The following is a 16,120-nucleotide window of genomic DNA, read 5'->3' on the forward strand; positions in this document are numbered from 1 at the left end:
TAAGGGGTTAAATAAAGTATAATCTAGATAAAATCTGTATTCCAAACACTATAGTGCCCTCTGCACACCCCATTCTCTCCCTGGAATGTAAAGGGTTAAAAAAAACTTTGTTTACTCACCTGATTCCAGCACCAATGCCCCTCAGCACTGCGGCAGTGCTCCACCTCCGCCTGTCTGGTAGATAGCCACTAGAGGCAGTCTTAGTACTGCAATGTTTGCATAGCAGTTTCTCTAAAACTGCAATATATTACATTGCAGGGCTAAGGGGGACAGAAACATTGCACCCAGACCACTTTAAAGAGATGTGGGAGTCTGGGTGCCTGTAGTGTCTCTTTAATATAGTGTAATTGAAAGGAAACATAAAATAGCTCATCTAAAACGTTTATAATAGAATACAAGTAAGGAGCCCATATGTCAAGCACCAAGATACAAACAACACAGATTATCAAGATATTTGCAGGACTGAACTTCACGGATTGAAAAGTTGCCTGACCACATTCTGGTAGAATAAACTCCATATTAGACCTTTACCTGGTGTTACGGCTCTTTTATCTATATTTGGTTACAAAGACACCTATTACACAGAGAAGTGTACAATTTAAATTTCGGAAGCAGAAGCGATTGAAAATGGAAAATTGAAACAGAACATTCCAAAATGTTAAAGGGACACTATAATCACAAAAACAACTTTAGCTTAATGAAGCAGTTTTGGTGTATAGATCATGCCCCTGCAGTCTCAATGCTAAATTATCTGCCATTTAGGAGTTAGATCACTTTGTTTATGAACCCTAGTCACACCTCCCTGCATGTGACTTCCACAGCTTTCCTAAACACTTCATTGTAAGAGTCATCTAAAGTTTATCCTTCCTTTATTGCAAGTTATATTTAATTTAGATTTTCTTATCCCCTGCTCTGTTAATAGTTTGCTAGACTCTGCAAGAGCCTCCTGTATGTGATTAAAGTTCAGTTTACAGAGCAAGAGAAAAAATTGTTTAAGGTAAATTACATCTGATTGAAAGTGAAACTATTTTTTTTTTTTTATTCAGGTTGTGTCAATCAGAACCAGGGAAGGTGTGGAAAGGGCTGCATAAACAGAAGCAAAGTGGTTTAACTCTTAAAGCGGCACTGTCATGCCGAATTCCGTTTTTTTTTTAACCCCCCTCCCGCCTCAACTACATCCAATCGACCCCCTAGTCACCCCCAAATGCCCCTATGCCCCCCACATTACCTATTTTTTATTCTTTATTTTCTGCCCGATCTTTATTCAGGGCGCCGCCATCTTTGTGTGGGTAGGTGAAGTCCCTATGGGACACGTCATCTACCCACACTACACAGACTGTGAGATTCCCGCACATGCCCAGTGAAACACCTGGACATGCGAACGGGAATTTCACCTATTCATTCATTCATCAGACAGACGAATGAATGAATAGAAAAAATCAGACGAACAAACTAACACTGTGTATCAGTGTTAGTTTGTTCGTTCAGTTTATTACAAGGAGGGAGCTACCGGCGTGCAGCTCCCTCCTTGTAATATGTAACTATAGAAGCGGCAGGGAGCAGAGCTCCCCACCACTTCATAAGCCCCCCAGGTCCCCCCCTCACTCTATGGGGGTCAATATGACCCCCATAATAGCACAAGGGAGATTAAAATCTCCCCAATGCCCCTACTCGCTATATCGCGAGTAGGGGCATGTCCACTAAACAGTGAGCAGCCTGTGGCTGCTCACTGTAAAAAAAAAAAAAAAAAAGGGTAATAAGGGGGGGACGGGGGGCCTACTGTCCTCCCCCGCCGGCCCCCACCCCTGGACGGCGGGTGGGGGCCATAATGGGAATGAGGGGGGACCTACTGTCCTCCCCTCAGGCCCCCACCCCTGGGCGGCGGGTGGGGGCCATAATAGTAATAAGGGGGGGGGGACCTACTGTCCTCCACCCCCCGGCCCCCACCCCTGGGCGGCGGGTGGGGGCCATAATAGTAATAGGGGGGGGGGGGACCTACTGTCCTCCACCCCCCGGCCCCCACCCCTGGGCGGCGGGTGGGGGCCATAATAGTAATAAGGGGGGGGGACCTACTGTCCTCCAGCCCCCGGCCCCCACCCCTGGGCGGCGGGTGGGGGCCATAATAGTAATAAGGGGGGGACCTACTGTCCTCCAGCCCCCGGCCCCCACCCCTGGGCGGCGGGTGGGGGCCCTAATGGAAAAAAGGGGGGGGGGGACCTACTGTCCTCCCCCCGGCCCCCACCCCTGGGCGGCGGGTGGGGGCCATAATAGTAATAAGGGGGGGTCTACTGTCCTTCCCCCCCCCCGGCCCCCACCCCTGGGCGGCGGGTGGGGGCCATAACGATAATGGGGGGGGACCTACTGTCCTCCCCCCGCCCCCACCCCTGGGCGGCGGGTGGGGGCACTAAGTAAATTCCCCCCCCCCCCCCCCCCCATCAAGGTGACTAGGGGTGCCCAAGCCCCTAGTCACCCACCCCCCACCCAAATAAAAAATGCCCCTTCCTACCCCCCTCACCCTAAAAAATAGTGAGGGGGGAATAAAATTGCTAACCTGTAAAGTAAAATTAAACTTACCATTCGACGTCTTCTTTTTTCTAAAATCTTCATTTTTCAGCCCCAAAAAAGGCCAAATAAAAAACCATCATAGCCGTCGAACTAAAAATAAAATAAAAAACCCGTGCGCAAAAAAAAAACCCGACGAAAAAGAAAAAACCCGAGCGCACACAAAAATAATCCATCTTCACCCATGGAGGGCTCCGCGCAGACTGAGCTCCGCAGGGCGGGGCAAGGCTTATAAAGCCTTGCCCCGCCCTGCAATTAGCCTAAGAACACTCTGATTGGTGGGTTTAAGCCAATCAGAGTGCTCTTTGTCATTTTACAAGCGTGGGAAAGTTCTTTGGAATTTTCCCACGCTTGTAAAATGACACAGAGCACTGTGATTGGATGGCTTGAAATCCATCCAATCACAGTGCTCTGTGTCATTTTACAAGCGTGGGAAAGTTCTTTGGAATTTTCCCACGCTTGTAAAATGACACAGAGCACTGTGATTGGATGGATTTCAAGCCATCCAATCACAGTGCTCTGTGTCATTTTACAAGCGTGGGAAAGTTCTTTGGAATTTTCCCACGCTTGTAAAATGACACAGAGCACTGTGATTGGATGGCTTTAAATCCATCCAATCACAGTGCTCTGTGTCATTTTACAAGCGTGGGAAAGTTCCAAAGAACTTTCCCACGCTTGTAAAATGACACAGAGCACTGTGATTGGATGGCTTTCAAGCCATCCAATCACAGTGCTCTGTGTCATTTTACAAGCGTGGGAAAATTCCAAAGAACTTTCCCACGCTTGTAAAATGACAAAGAGCACTCTGATTGGCTTAAACCCACCAATCAGAGTGTTCTTAGGCTAATTGCAGGGCGGGGCAAGGCTTTATAAGCCTTGCCCCGCCCTGCGGAGCTCAGTCTGCGCGGAGCCCTCCATGGGTGAAGATGGATTATTTTTTTGTGCGCTCGGGTTTTTTCTTTTCGTCGGGTTTTTTTTTTTGCGCTCGGGTTTTTTATTTTATTTTTAGTTCGACGGCTATGATGGTTTTTTATTTGGCCTTTTTTGGGGCTGAAAAATGAAGATTTTAGAAAAAAGAAGACGTCGAATGGTAAGTTTAATTTTACTTTACAGGTTAGCAATTTTATTCCCCCCTCACTATTTTTTAGGGTGAGGGGGGTAGGTAGGGGCATTTTTTATTTGGGTGGGGGGTGGGTGACTAGGGGCTTGGGCACCCCTAGTCACCTTGATGGGGGGGGGGGGGGGGAATTTACTTAGTGCCCCCACCCGCCGCCCAGGGGTGGGGGCGGGGGGGAGGACAGTAGGTCCCCCCCCCATTATCGTTATGGCCCCCACCCGCCGCCCAGGGGTGGGGGCCGGGGGGGGGAGGACAGTAGATCCCCCCCCCCCTTATTACTATTATGGCCCCCACCCGCCGCCCAGGGGTGGGGGCCGGGGGGGAGGACAGTAGGTCCCCCCCCCCTTTTTTCCATTAGGGCCCCCACCCGCCGCCCAGGGGTGGGGGCCGGGGGCTGGAGGACAGTAGGTCCCCCCCCCTTATTACTATTATGGCCCCCACCCGCCGCCCAGGGGTGGGGGCCGGGGGGGGAGGACAGTAGGTCCCCCCCCCCCTATTACTATTATGGCCCCCACCCGCCGCCCAGGGGTGGGGGCCGGGGGGTGGAGGACAGTAGGTCCCCCCCCCCCCTTATTACTATTATGGCCCCCACCCGCCGCCCAGGGGTGGGGGCCGGGGGGGAGGACAGTAGGTCCCCCCCCCCCTTTATTACTATTATGGCCCCCACCCGCCGGCCAGGGGTGGGGGCCGGGGGGGAGGACAGTAGGTCCCCCCCCCCTACTACTATTATGGCCCCCATCCGCCGCCCAGGGGTGGGGGCCGGGGGGGAGGACAGTAGGTCCCCCCCCCCCTTATTACTATTATGGCCCCCACCCGCCGCCCAGGGGTGGGGGCCGGGGGGGAGGACAGTAGGTCCCCCCCCCCCCTTTATTACTATTATGGCCCCCACCCGCCGGCCAGGGGTGGGGGCCGGGGGGGGGGGGACAGTAGGTCCCCCCCCTACTACTATTATGGCCCCCACCCGCCGCCCAGGGGTGGGGGCCGGGGGGGAGGACAGTAGGTCCCCCCCCCTCATTATCTTTATGGCCCCCACCCACCGCTCAGGGGTGGGGGCCGGGGGGGGGGGACAATAGGTCTCCCTCCCTTATTTTACTTTACGGCCCCCACCCGTCATTTAGGGGTGGGGGGCAATATTTTTTTTATTTTTTTTCTACAGTGAGCAGCCACAGGCTGCTCACTGCTTACTAGACATGCCCCTACTCGCGGTATAGCGAGTAGGGGCATATTATTTACTAATACCAAGTCATTTTTACTTGGTGTTAGTAAATTTGGCTGAAAGACCAATTTAGGTCTTTCAGCCTTTTAGTAGATAGCTCCCTGATACCGTGGGAATTAGGGAGTTATCTACTAAGCGGCTGCAAGATGCAGCCACAGCAATGAATAGGATCGGAGTTTCATTCATTTGAATGAAATTCCGATCCGAACAAAGTACCGAATTGCATCCTAACACCAATGGAGAAACGGTGCTCATTCTGTTAGGATGCAATTCGGCAGTTTTGCCGGCGTTCTGTCTAAGTGACAGGACTTTCGGCAATACTGACAGGAAGTATTGTGGGAACTGGGAGGAAAGCTAGGGATCATGGGAAAATTGCTCTGACCAGCGGAAATGAAGCACACTTTGCTCCTCCGCTGGTCAGAGCTGGTCAAGCGGAGGAATCCCATAAGACAAAGAGTCCCTACTTTGTCTTATGGTTTTAAAGAAAACTAAAGAAGACAGGAAGAAAAGAATAACAGATCCTGAGAGAGGGGGAGAAGAGGAAGAGATTGAGGAAAGGTAAGTTCGGCATGACAGTGCCGCTTTAAATGGCAGTGAATTGAGCACTGAAACTTGAGAGGCATGATCTATCCAACTGTTGCAGATTTGGTCGAGATTGCTGAATTACCAGAATTAGCTATAGTAAATATGAGAATTGTCATGACGGTTGGAATTTGGCCATTTTTATTGGAATTTCTCCATTTAGACAAAGTCTGTAAATAATAAATAAATCAGCAATTCCAAAGATCAATATGCACATAACATATTTTGTGTTTCATCCAGTCAGTTTATTTAGGACAAAATAGCTGATTTGGAAAATTTACCTCACCCATTTTTAGACTACATTTCGCACTGGTTTAAACTCACTACAATATGGAATTTAGTAAATAAACCCACGTGTATTTCTTGTTACTTACGTCACTCAGTCTTTCATGGGAAATATTTTGCTGTAAAGGTTTTGATTCTCCATTATGGTTTTCACCATCACTGTTTCGGCAGTTGTTCTGTCCTGGTTTGAGCTAAAAAATAAACAAAATAATTATTTGATCACATTCTATGATAAATTGATGTCTACATTAACTAATCTGATCTAGACATACTTGGAATACATCACTAAAAAATGTAAATAAAAGAGAGCTGTGGAATCACAGTCAAATGACCATAACATTTGGGCTATCTATCAGTAATAACAAAACCAGAGGCAAACTTAAGTTACATGGCACCCAGGGCAGTAATGTATTCAGATTATACTGGAATTACCACTAGAGATGTCGCGAACATAAAATTTTACGTTCGCGAACGGCGAACGCAAATTTCCACAAATGTTCGCGAACGGGTGAACCGCCATAGACTTCAATAGGCAGGCAAATTTTAAAACCCACAGGGACTCTTTCTGGCCACAATAGTGATGGAAAAGTTGTTTCAAGGGGACTAACACCTTGACTGTGGCATGCCGGAGGGGGATCCATGGCAAAACTCCCATGGAAAATTACACAGTTGATGCAGAGTCTGGTTTTAATCCATAAAGGGCATAAATCACCTAACATTCCTAAATTGTTTGGAATAACGTGCTTTAAAACATCAGGTATGATGTTGTATCGATCAGGTAGTGTAAGGGTTACGCCCGCTTCACAGTGACAGACCAATCTCCCCGTTTAACGCACCGCAAACGAACGCAAACAGTCCATTTGCACAACCGCAAACTCCCCATTTGCACAAGGTTGGATACCAAGCTGGCCATGTCCCGTTCCTTGTCCTCACTGATGTCATTGAAGGTCTCTTCCTCCACCCAGCCACGTACAACACCAAGGGTCCCCGAAAGGTGACAACAAGCCCCCTGGGACGCCTGCTGTTTGGTCTTCCACCTCCTCAAAGCCACCTTCCTCCTCTGACTCCTCTTCTTCAGACTCCTCTCTCTGCATTGCCTCTCTCTGCGTTATTATAAGGTGTGTTAAGTAGTACTATTCTTATCAGTTTAATCACTGTTACGTCCCCTATCAGGGGACGTGTATATGGAATTTATTTTAGGAACCGGGAGATGGAAAAAGATGCTTGGTTGGTCCTCCTACTTCAAATTTGGGGCACTGCGCATGTAATCTAATGTGCCACCAGATAGGAGTGGTGTGTTAAGCAGTACTATTCTTATCAGTTTAATCCCTGTTACGTCCCCTATCAGGGGACGTGTATATGGCATCGATTTTAGGAACCGGGAGATGGAAAAAGATGCTTGGTTGGTCCTCCTACTTCAAATTTGGGGCACTGCGCATGTAATCTAATGTGCCACCAGATAGGAGTGGTGTGTTAAGTAGTACTATTCTTATCAGGTTAATCCCTGTTACGTCCCCTATCAGGGGACGTGTATATGGCATCGATTTTAGGAACCGGGAGATGGAAAAAGATGCTTGGTTGGTCCTCCTACTTCAAATTTGGGGCACTGCGCATGTAATATAATGTGCCATCAGATAGGAGTGGTGTGTTAAGTAGTACTATTCTTATCAGTGTTATCCCTGTTACGTCCCCCTCATCAGGCCTTTTTTAGTCGAATGTATCGCCCACTGTCAGTCCCTTTGGGATCCATCCCTCATTCATCTTAATAAAGGTGAGGTAATCTAGACTTTTTTGACATAGGCGACTTCTCTTCTCAGTGACAATACCGCCTGCTGCACTGAAGGTCCTTTCTGACAGGACACTTGAAGCGGGGCAGGTCAGAAGTTCTATCGCAAATTGGGATAGCTCAGGCCACAGGTCAAGCCTGTAGTCAAGGGGTTCATCGCTCCTCAGAGTGTCGATATCTGCAGTTAAGGCGAGGTAGTCTGCTACCTGTCGGTCGAGTCGTTCTCTGAGAGTGGACCCCGAAGGGCTGTGGCGATGCGTAGGACTTAAAAAGCTCTGCATGTCCTCCATCAACAACACGTCTGTAAAGCGTCCTGTCCTTGCCGGCGTGGTTGTGGGAGGAGGAGGATTACTTTCACCTCTTCCCCTGTTAGATTCCCGTTGTGCTGTGATATCACCCTTATACGCTGTGTAAAGCATACTTTTTAATTTATTTTGGAACTGCTGCATCCTTTCCGACTTGCGGTAATTCGGTAACATTTCAGGCACTTTCTGCTTATACTGGGGGTCTAGTAGCGTGGACACCCAGTACAGGTCGTTCTCCTTCAGCCTTTTTATACGAGGGTCCCTCAACAGGCACGACAGCATGAAAGACCCCATTTGCACAAGGTTGGATGCCGAGCTACTCATGTCCCGTTCCTTGTCCTCAGTGATCTCACTGAAGGTATGTTCTTCCCCCCAGCCACGTACAACCCCACGGGTACCAGAAAAAGTGACAACGAGCAGCCTGGAATGCATGTTGTGGTTGGTCTTCCTCCTCCTCCTCAAAGCCACATTCCTCCTCTGACTCCTCTTCCTCACAATCCTCTTCCAGCGTTGCCGCAAGTCCAGCAAGCGATGCTAATAAGGCTGTTTCTGGTGGTGATGGTGACCACAACTCTTCCTCTTCCTGCTCATCTACGGCCTGATCCAGCACTCTTCGCAGGGCATGCTCCAGGAAGAAAACAAATGGTATGATGTCACTGATGGTGCCTTCGGTGCGACTGACTAGGTTTGTCACCTCTTCAAAAAGACGCATGAGCCTACAGGCATTGCCCAGTAACATGGAAAAAAAATTCCCAGCTCCGCAGAGGCTGTCCTAGCACCCCAGTCATACGAATAGTCATTAACGACTTTTTCTTGTTGGAGCAGGCGGTCGAACATTAGGAGTGTTGAATTCCAACATGTCGGGCTGTCGCAAATCAAGCGCCTCACTGGCATGTTGTTTCGCCACTGGATATCTGAAAAGTGCGCCATGGCCGTGTAGGAACGCCTGAAATGACCACACACCTTCCTGGCCTGCTTCAGGACGTCCTGTAAGCCTGGGTACTTATGCACAAAGCATTGTACGATCAGATTACACACATGTGCCATGCACGGCACATGTGTAAACTTGCCCAAATTCAATGCCGCCAAAAAATTTCTTCCGTTGTCACAAACCACTTTGCCGATCTCCAGTAGGTGCATAGACAGCCACTGATCCACCTGTGCATTCAGGGCGGACAGGAGTGCTGGTCCAGTGTGACTCTCTGCTTTCAGGCAAATCAACCCCAAGACGGCGTGACACTGCCGTATCCGGGATGTGGAATAGTACCTGGGGAGCTGGGGGGGTGCCGTTGATGTGGAGCAAGACGCAGCAGCAGAAGCGGACTCAGCCGAAGAGGTTATGGAAGAGAATGGAGTAGGAGGAGTATAGGAGGTGGCAGCAGGCCTGCCTGCAAGTCGTGGCGGTGTCACCAACTCCTCTGCAGAGCCACGCATTCCATGCTTGGCAGCCGTCAGCAGGTTTACCCAATGCGCAGTGTAGGTGATATACCTGCCCTGACCATGCTTTGCAGACCAGGTATCAGTGGTCAGATGGACCCTTGCCCCAACACTGTGTGCCAGACATGCCATTACTTCCTTTTGCGCAATCGAGTACAGGTTGGGGATTGCCTTTTGTGCAAAGAAATTTCGGCCGGGTACCTTCCACTGCGGTGTCCCAATAGCTACAAATTTTTGGAATGCCTCAGACTCCACCAGCTTGTATGGTAAAAGCTGGCGAGCTAAGAGTTCAGACAAGCCAGCTGTCAGATGCCGGGCAAGGGGGTGACTTTGTGACATTGGCTTCTTACGCTCAAACATGTCCTTGACAGACACCTGACTGTCGGTAGATAAGCAGGAACTGCTCAAGGCGAGGGACGGAGTGGCGGATGGTTGAGAGGGGGCAAGGTGGACAGCAGTGGTTGATGTGGCTGAAGATGCTGGACCAGGAGGAGGATGGCGGCTTTGAATTTGTGTGCTGCTTGTAGTCATGTGTTGATCCCATAGGTGTTTGTGATGTGCGATCATGTGCCTTCGCCAAGCAGTTGTACCTAGGTGGGTGTTGGACTTCCCAAGACTCAGTTTCTTTTGGCACAGGTTGCAAATGGCATCGCTGTTGTCAGAGGCAGACACACAAATAAAATGCCACACTGCTGAGCTCTGCAATGACGGCATTCTGGTGGTGGCAACAGCATGCGTTGATTGGCGTGCTGTCTGGCTGACCCCGGGTGCCGATGCATGCTGTCTGACTGTGCCACTAGCTCCTTGCGACGACCTCCCCCTGCTTCCAACTCGTCTCCTCCTCCTCCTCTCTGTCTCCCAATCTGAACTTTCCCCCTGTTCTTCTTCTCTTCTAGCGGGCACCCACGTGACATCCACGGACGCATCGTCATCATCAACCGCTTCACTTGTATCTGACAACTCAGCAAAGGAAGCAGCAGCGGGTACAACATCATCATCATCACACCATACGTCCATGTGTGTAATGCTGCCTGACTGAGACATATCCCTGTTATCTACATCCTCTGGCAATAATGGTTGCACATCACTCATTTCTTCCAACTGATGTGTAAATAACTCCTCTGACAGATCAAGTGAAGCGGCTGTGGTGCTAGTGTTGGTGGTGGTGGCAGGCAGGCGAGTGGTAACTTGAGAGGTGCCCGAAGCTAAGCTGGAGGAGGATGGTGCGTCAAGGTTCCGAGCGGAAGCTGTAGAAGATTGGGTGTCCTGTGTTAGCCAGTCAACTATGTCCTCAGAACTATTCGAGTTCAGGGTACGTGGCCTCTGAACACTGGGCATTAGTCTAGGGCCAAAGGGAATCACAGCACTACGACCATGACGGCCCCTGCGGGGTGGCCTGCCTCTGCCTGTCATTTTTTTTTCGATTAGTGGTACTATGCGTGCAAGCTACTGTGACAACAGATATGAGTGGCACTGTGCACTGGCAGAAGTTGGCAGAGTAGACGCTGTAGGCCTGACACACACGCTTGCAGACAACTAACTGCTATTCAATCTATTACAGTCAAAACATTTTTTTTTTTTAAATGTACACTACTGTTACACCAGATATGAGTTGCACTGGTGTGACACTGTGCCCTGGCAGGCCCTGAAACGCACACATGTGATGGAAACTGACTGCTATTATTTCACAGTCAAATTTCTAGTTTTTTTTTTTAATGTACACTACTGTTACACCAGATATGAATTGCACTGGTGTGACACTGTGCCCTGGCAGGCCCTGAAACGCACACATGTGATGGAAACTGACTGCAATTATTTCACAGTCAAATTTCTAGGTTTTTTTTTTATGTACACTACTGTTACACTAAATATGAGTTGCACTGGTGTGACACTGTGCCCTGGAAGGCCCTGAAACACACGTGTGAAGGAAACTGACTGCTATTATATTACAGTCAAAAAAGTTTTTTTGTTTTTTTTAAATGCAAGCTATTGTGACACCAGATATGGGTGGTGGCACTGGGCAAGTGGGCACAGTATACGCTGTGAGCCTGACACAAACGCTGGCAGGCAGGCAACTGCAATTAGATTACACCGAAAAAAAAAAAGCAGACTGATGTTCTAGCCCTAAAAAGGGCTTTTTGGGGTGCTGTCCTTACAGCAGAGATCAGATGAGTCCTTCAGGACTGTAGTGGACACTGAATACACTAGCCTAGCTATAGATTTCCCTATTAAATCAGCAGCAGCTACACTGTCCCTCCTCTCACTAAGAATGCAGCTTCCGAATGAATCTAAAATGGATGCTGTCCAGGAGGTGGGAGGATCTGGGAGGGAGGGTCTGCTGCTGATTGGCTGGAATGTGTCTGCTGACTGTGAGGTACAGGGTCAAAGTTTACTCAATGATGACAAATAGGGGGCGGACTGAACATCGCATATGTTCGCCCGCCGTGGCGAACGCCAACAAGCTATGTTCGCCAGGAACTATTCGCTGGCAAACTATTCGGGACATCTCTAATTGCCACCCTTTATAGACTTTAACAAGAGAACTCATTGAGGGAGGTATATACAAGCATTGTAAACAGAAGAGGAAAAGTGAATCTACTTGTTGATTAATTTTGGTTTCTATGGCTATTGGAAACTACTTTTCCATGATACAATAATATGATAGATCTTCACATTAAATTTTCTGGATTGAATATTGTACTCAATACAGTCTCTTGACTTTGCCAGGTTCAATAGAAAATCTACAGAAAAACAGTTCAAATGAACTGTGTAGAAACTCACATCTGTTAAGATTGTTATAACATTAGCATTTCCATGTAACTAAATCAGGAGAATAAACATCAGAAATTCAAAAGGAAAATTAAAATGTTTAAAATGTGCCCGTATTGGGACAACTTGTACAATTTAGTTACCTAGCAATGTCACAGTTAAACCTAAACATTGAGATATGGTGTTTATGGGTGGCACAACAAGTAGACCTTACATTTTCATAAATAACAAGGAAACAGTAGAATATAGTGTTAAATTCACTGTTCCTGGTTTGTCTAGAATTGCATCCATAGGCCTAAATATGTAAAATATTAGCTGTGTTGACGTTCCGTATTTTAGTTCCAGACTGTTGCTACATATAATTGAATTATGAAGAATTGCCAAAAAATACTTAGGAATTGCAAAATGGAAGTCGCAACAGTGAATCTGGAAAAAAAAAATCAACTCATCTGCTTTTACAACTCGGATGTTTTTGCGTGCATTTATTTTGTCAATTATCAAATTCACAGCTTAGTAAATAAAACTACTTTGCTTGTAGTTTTCCTTTCAAGCATCAAATCTTGATACTTTAGTTCCCAATTCACTACGAGACATATAACCGTAGAATATAATTCATAAAGCGCACATGTGCTGAGTTAGGAATCACACATTATAGTGAGAATGGAATAGTACAAACCGATTAGAATGCAATAACCTATATTTTTTGTGTGTTTATTCAATTTCCAAGGTACCAGCTGCTACTGTAGCAAGCATTCCACAGAGCTCCTAGCCAGAGCTGAAGTGTTTAAGAACTCATTTCTGATTAGCTGCCTGCCACTCTACATCTTCTAATTATGGCTAATCCTACAGCAGACTTGTAGTTACTGTGCATCTACTTCCTCACTTGACCTGCTCAGCAGACAAAAAAAATAATTGTCCCCTCAAATCCTTGTATAAACCCACACAGGGATTCATATCATAATACATTGTGTTACATGTATAATTTTAAATGAATCCAGCCAAAGTTGCGATTAAAATGTTTTAATTTAATTTTCCTGTTAATTAAATTTACTTAAAAATAGCTGTATTTAAAATAAATAAATTGTGTATGTATATATATATATTTATATATATATATATATATATAAAACATCAGAGTCATTTGTCTTCTGTGTCATTCGTTTAATGAAAATCTTGATTAGAGATGTGCAAATTGGTCCCAAACCAATCAGTCAGAGAAAGTCCCAGATCAGGGGGAAAAGAAAATCAGTATTTTAATATCAATAGCAATCTGAGGACTGTCCTCCCATGTCTGACATATGCAAATTAAGCCATTCAACAAATCTGCAGCAAATTAGTGGATGTAGAGTGCACAGAGAATCATTGTCAGTTTTAAGCCTGATGGTATATGTCATCTTTGCAGCTTGATGGAAAATGAGCTTTAATATGACTATTGGTAAAATCTTTCAATACCTGTTCTAGTCAGTGTTGTACCTACCATGGTCGCAGCTGCAACTGGGCCCGTCACTCCAGGGGACCCGGCCGCACTGTCGACCCCTGCCACCGGGGTGGCTGCCGGCATTGTGGTGCGGCCATGCCCCTCATGTTATAAAGACTTCCCTATCAAAGGTATGCACAGTCAGGGGAGGGCTGGCAGCCTTAGGCCTGGGGGGCAAAACCAGTCAAGTGGCCCATTGCGCCACCAAATCAGTTCACCATCCATGCCCACCTTTTTCTGGTTTTATAACGGATGTTATTGATGTTATGCTAATCAGTAGCTCTTTGCCATACCCGCTCCTTCACGGCTCTGACTTTCAATGTTGTCAGAGCACAGGCTGAGAATCTCTGAGCCTGTGCTCTGACTCACTAACTGAGCGCCGGAACCACGAGGGAGAGGATTTGATCTGACTGCACCTACTGCTGGTGCGCACCAGTGGACCACCAGCGAATCGTTTAAATTAAATATGCTGGTGTACCCAACTTGTGAGCTGTGTTGGCCGCCGGGCGCCTCTGTTGTCATGGCACCCTGCGTGACCGCACAGCTTGCCCACCCTAACGGCTGGCCCTGCTGACACACACTGACGTTACTCCTTAGACATCCCTCAATATTAATACAGACATCAGAGTAAACACCAATAAACTGTGGAAACAGAGCTGATCCCCCCAAATTTATAAAGGTTTGCTTAGAGGATTTATTCAAGATTAAATCATGCCTCCTCCTCTCTGTAGGCTGGGAGGAAGTGAAGAGTAATCACAGTCTCCCAGCACAACGCCACCTGTGGCTGCTGGGGAACAGCTGTTTAATGTAATGCTTGCAGGACGGCCAGCTGCCGCAGAACCTCTTTGTTTCCGTCTCTGCAAAGGGCTCTAGGCACTGCTTGTTGTGAGTGTGAGCCACTGTAAATTAGGGGCAGAGGGCACTTGCACTGCGGTCAAGACGGGTCTGGGCAGGAGGAGAGTGCAGTGCAATCAGTGCACTCCCCTCCTGTGGGTCACCAGTAGACTGGTGCACCTGCCCAGGATCAGAGCCGGTGCAAGGATTTTTGCCGCCCTAGACAAAATATACATTTGCCGCCCCCCCATGTGACATCACAATGCCCCACCCATATGATCTGCCATATGAACTAACGCCAGTGCTGCACACAGTGTGTGTTTACATTAAAAAGCCTGCAGGGACCAGCTTTAGACACCAGAACCACTTCATTAAGCTATAGTGTCCCTTTAATGTGAGGTAAATTATAGATTAGTGTCACTAATAATATACTAGATTGCCTACTTACAATTAGATGAGGATGATGATGGGCTGCAGTTTAGCTCCACTCGTCTGGTGTAGAACAGGACCTCTGGAGGCTGTTTGCAACTATGGTCACAACATTCAACGTTCTGGGAGAATTGGAAGCAGCTCCATTTTTTGGGGGCCTCTTACACAGCTCAAGGTCTGGGCCCCAGTGCCTGACGGTGAGTATGCCCATAAGGCCCACTCATAAGTCCACTTATATGTTCCACCCACCCATGAGCTCGCTCACAGGGAGTGGAGTGTGTAGGGGATGTGTTATGTGATCTCATATGTGTGCTTATGGTATGTAGTGTATATGGATACCAGTTTGTGCAGGTGATGCAGTGTGTTTGTGTGTAGTGGAAGCAGTGTGTATTTGTGTATAAGGGATGTATTATGTGTTTCTGGTTGTGTGTGAGGGATGCATTGTGTGAATCTGTGTTTGTATGCATAAGGGATGCAAGGTGTGTGTCTGTATGTGTGTGCATTGAGTGTAAGAGATGCATTGTGTTTCTGTGTGTATGTAAGAAAAACAGTGTGTGTGTTTGCATGTGTGTGTAAGGGTTTGCATTGTATGTTTCTGTGTATGTGTGCAAATGATGCATTGTCTTTGTGTGTAAGGGTTGCATTGTGTGTGTGTGTAATGGATGCATTGTGTGTTTCTCTGTGTGTAAGTGAAGCATGTTCTGTTTCTGTGTATGTATAGGGATGCATTGTGTGTTTCTGTGTATGTATAGGGGTGCATTGTGTGTTTCTGTGTATGTATAGGGGTGCATTGTGTGTTTCTGTGTATGTATAGGGATGCATTGTGTGTGTGTGTGTGTGCGCGTAGTGTTAAAGAGCTCCCTGTCTTGCCCCCTGTCCTATAGAGCTGTCCCTTCTGTCCCTTAGAGCTCTCCCCTGCCCCTTAGTGGTCTCTCCTCTCCCCCATACCTCCCCTAGCGGCCTCTTCTCACACTCACCCACCCTCCCTGTGCTCTTCTCATCCCCCCTCCACCCTCCCTGTGTTCTTCTCACTCCTCCCTCTGTGTGTTCTCACCCCCCCTGTGTTCTTCTTACCCCCCTCCTCCCTGTGTTCTTCTTACTCCCCCCCTTGTTCTTCTTATTACTCCCCCCTTCTTCTTACCCCCCTTCTTCTTCTTAACCCTCCTACTTCTTCTTACCCCCTCCTTCTTTTTCTTACCCCTTCCTTCTTCTTACCCCCCCTTCTTCTTCTTACCCCCTTCTTCTTCTTACTCCCCCTCTTCTTCTTACCCCCTTCTTCTTCTTACCCCCCTCTTTTTCTTATCTCCCCTCCTTCTTACTT

The 16,120-nt window shown here is 47.6% G+C and overlaps 1 protein-coding gene across 7 annotated transcripts in view; it reads right to left on the reverse strand.

Moving 5' to 3' along the window:
* AUTS2 (activator of transcription and developmental regulator AUTS2) overlaps nt 1-16,120 on the reverse strand; it is a 1,446,188-nt gene that overhangs the window by 829,891 nt on the left and 600,177 nt on the right. For all 7 annotated transcript variants that reach the window (XM_063457388.1, XM_063457392.1, XM_063457394.1 and 4 more), the window contains one exon: nt 5,852-5,953. In XM_063457388.1, coding sequence (XP_063313458.1) covers nt 5,852-5,953 — 102 coding nt within the window. The remainder of the gene's footprint in view (nt 1-5,851; nt 5,954-16,120) is intronic.

Source organism: Pelobates fuscus, chromosome 1 (assembly GCF_036172605.1).
Source record: "Pelobates fuscus isolate aPelFus1 chromosome 1, aPelFus1.pri, whole genome shotgun sequence".
Classification (NCBI taxonomy): Eukaryota; Metazoa; Chordata; class Amphibia; order Anura; family Pelobatidae; genus Pelobates; species Pelobates fuscus.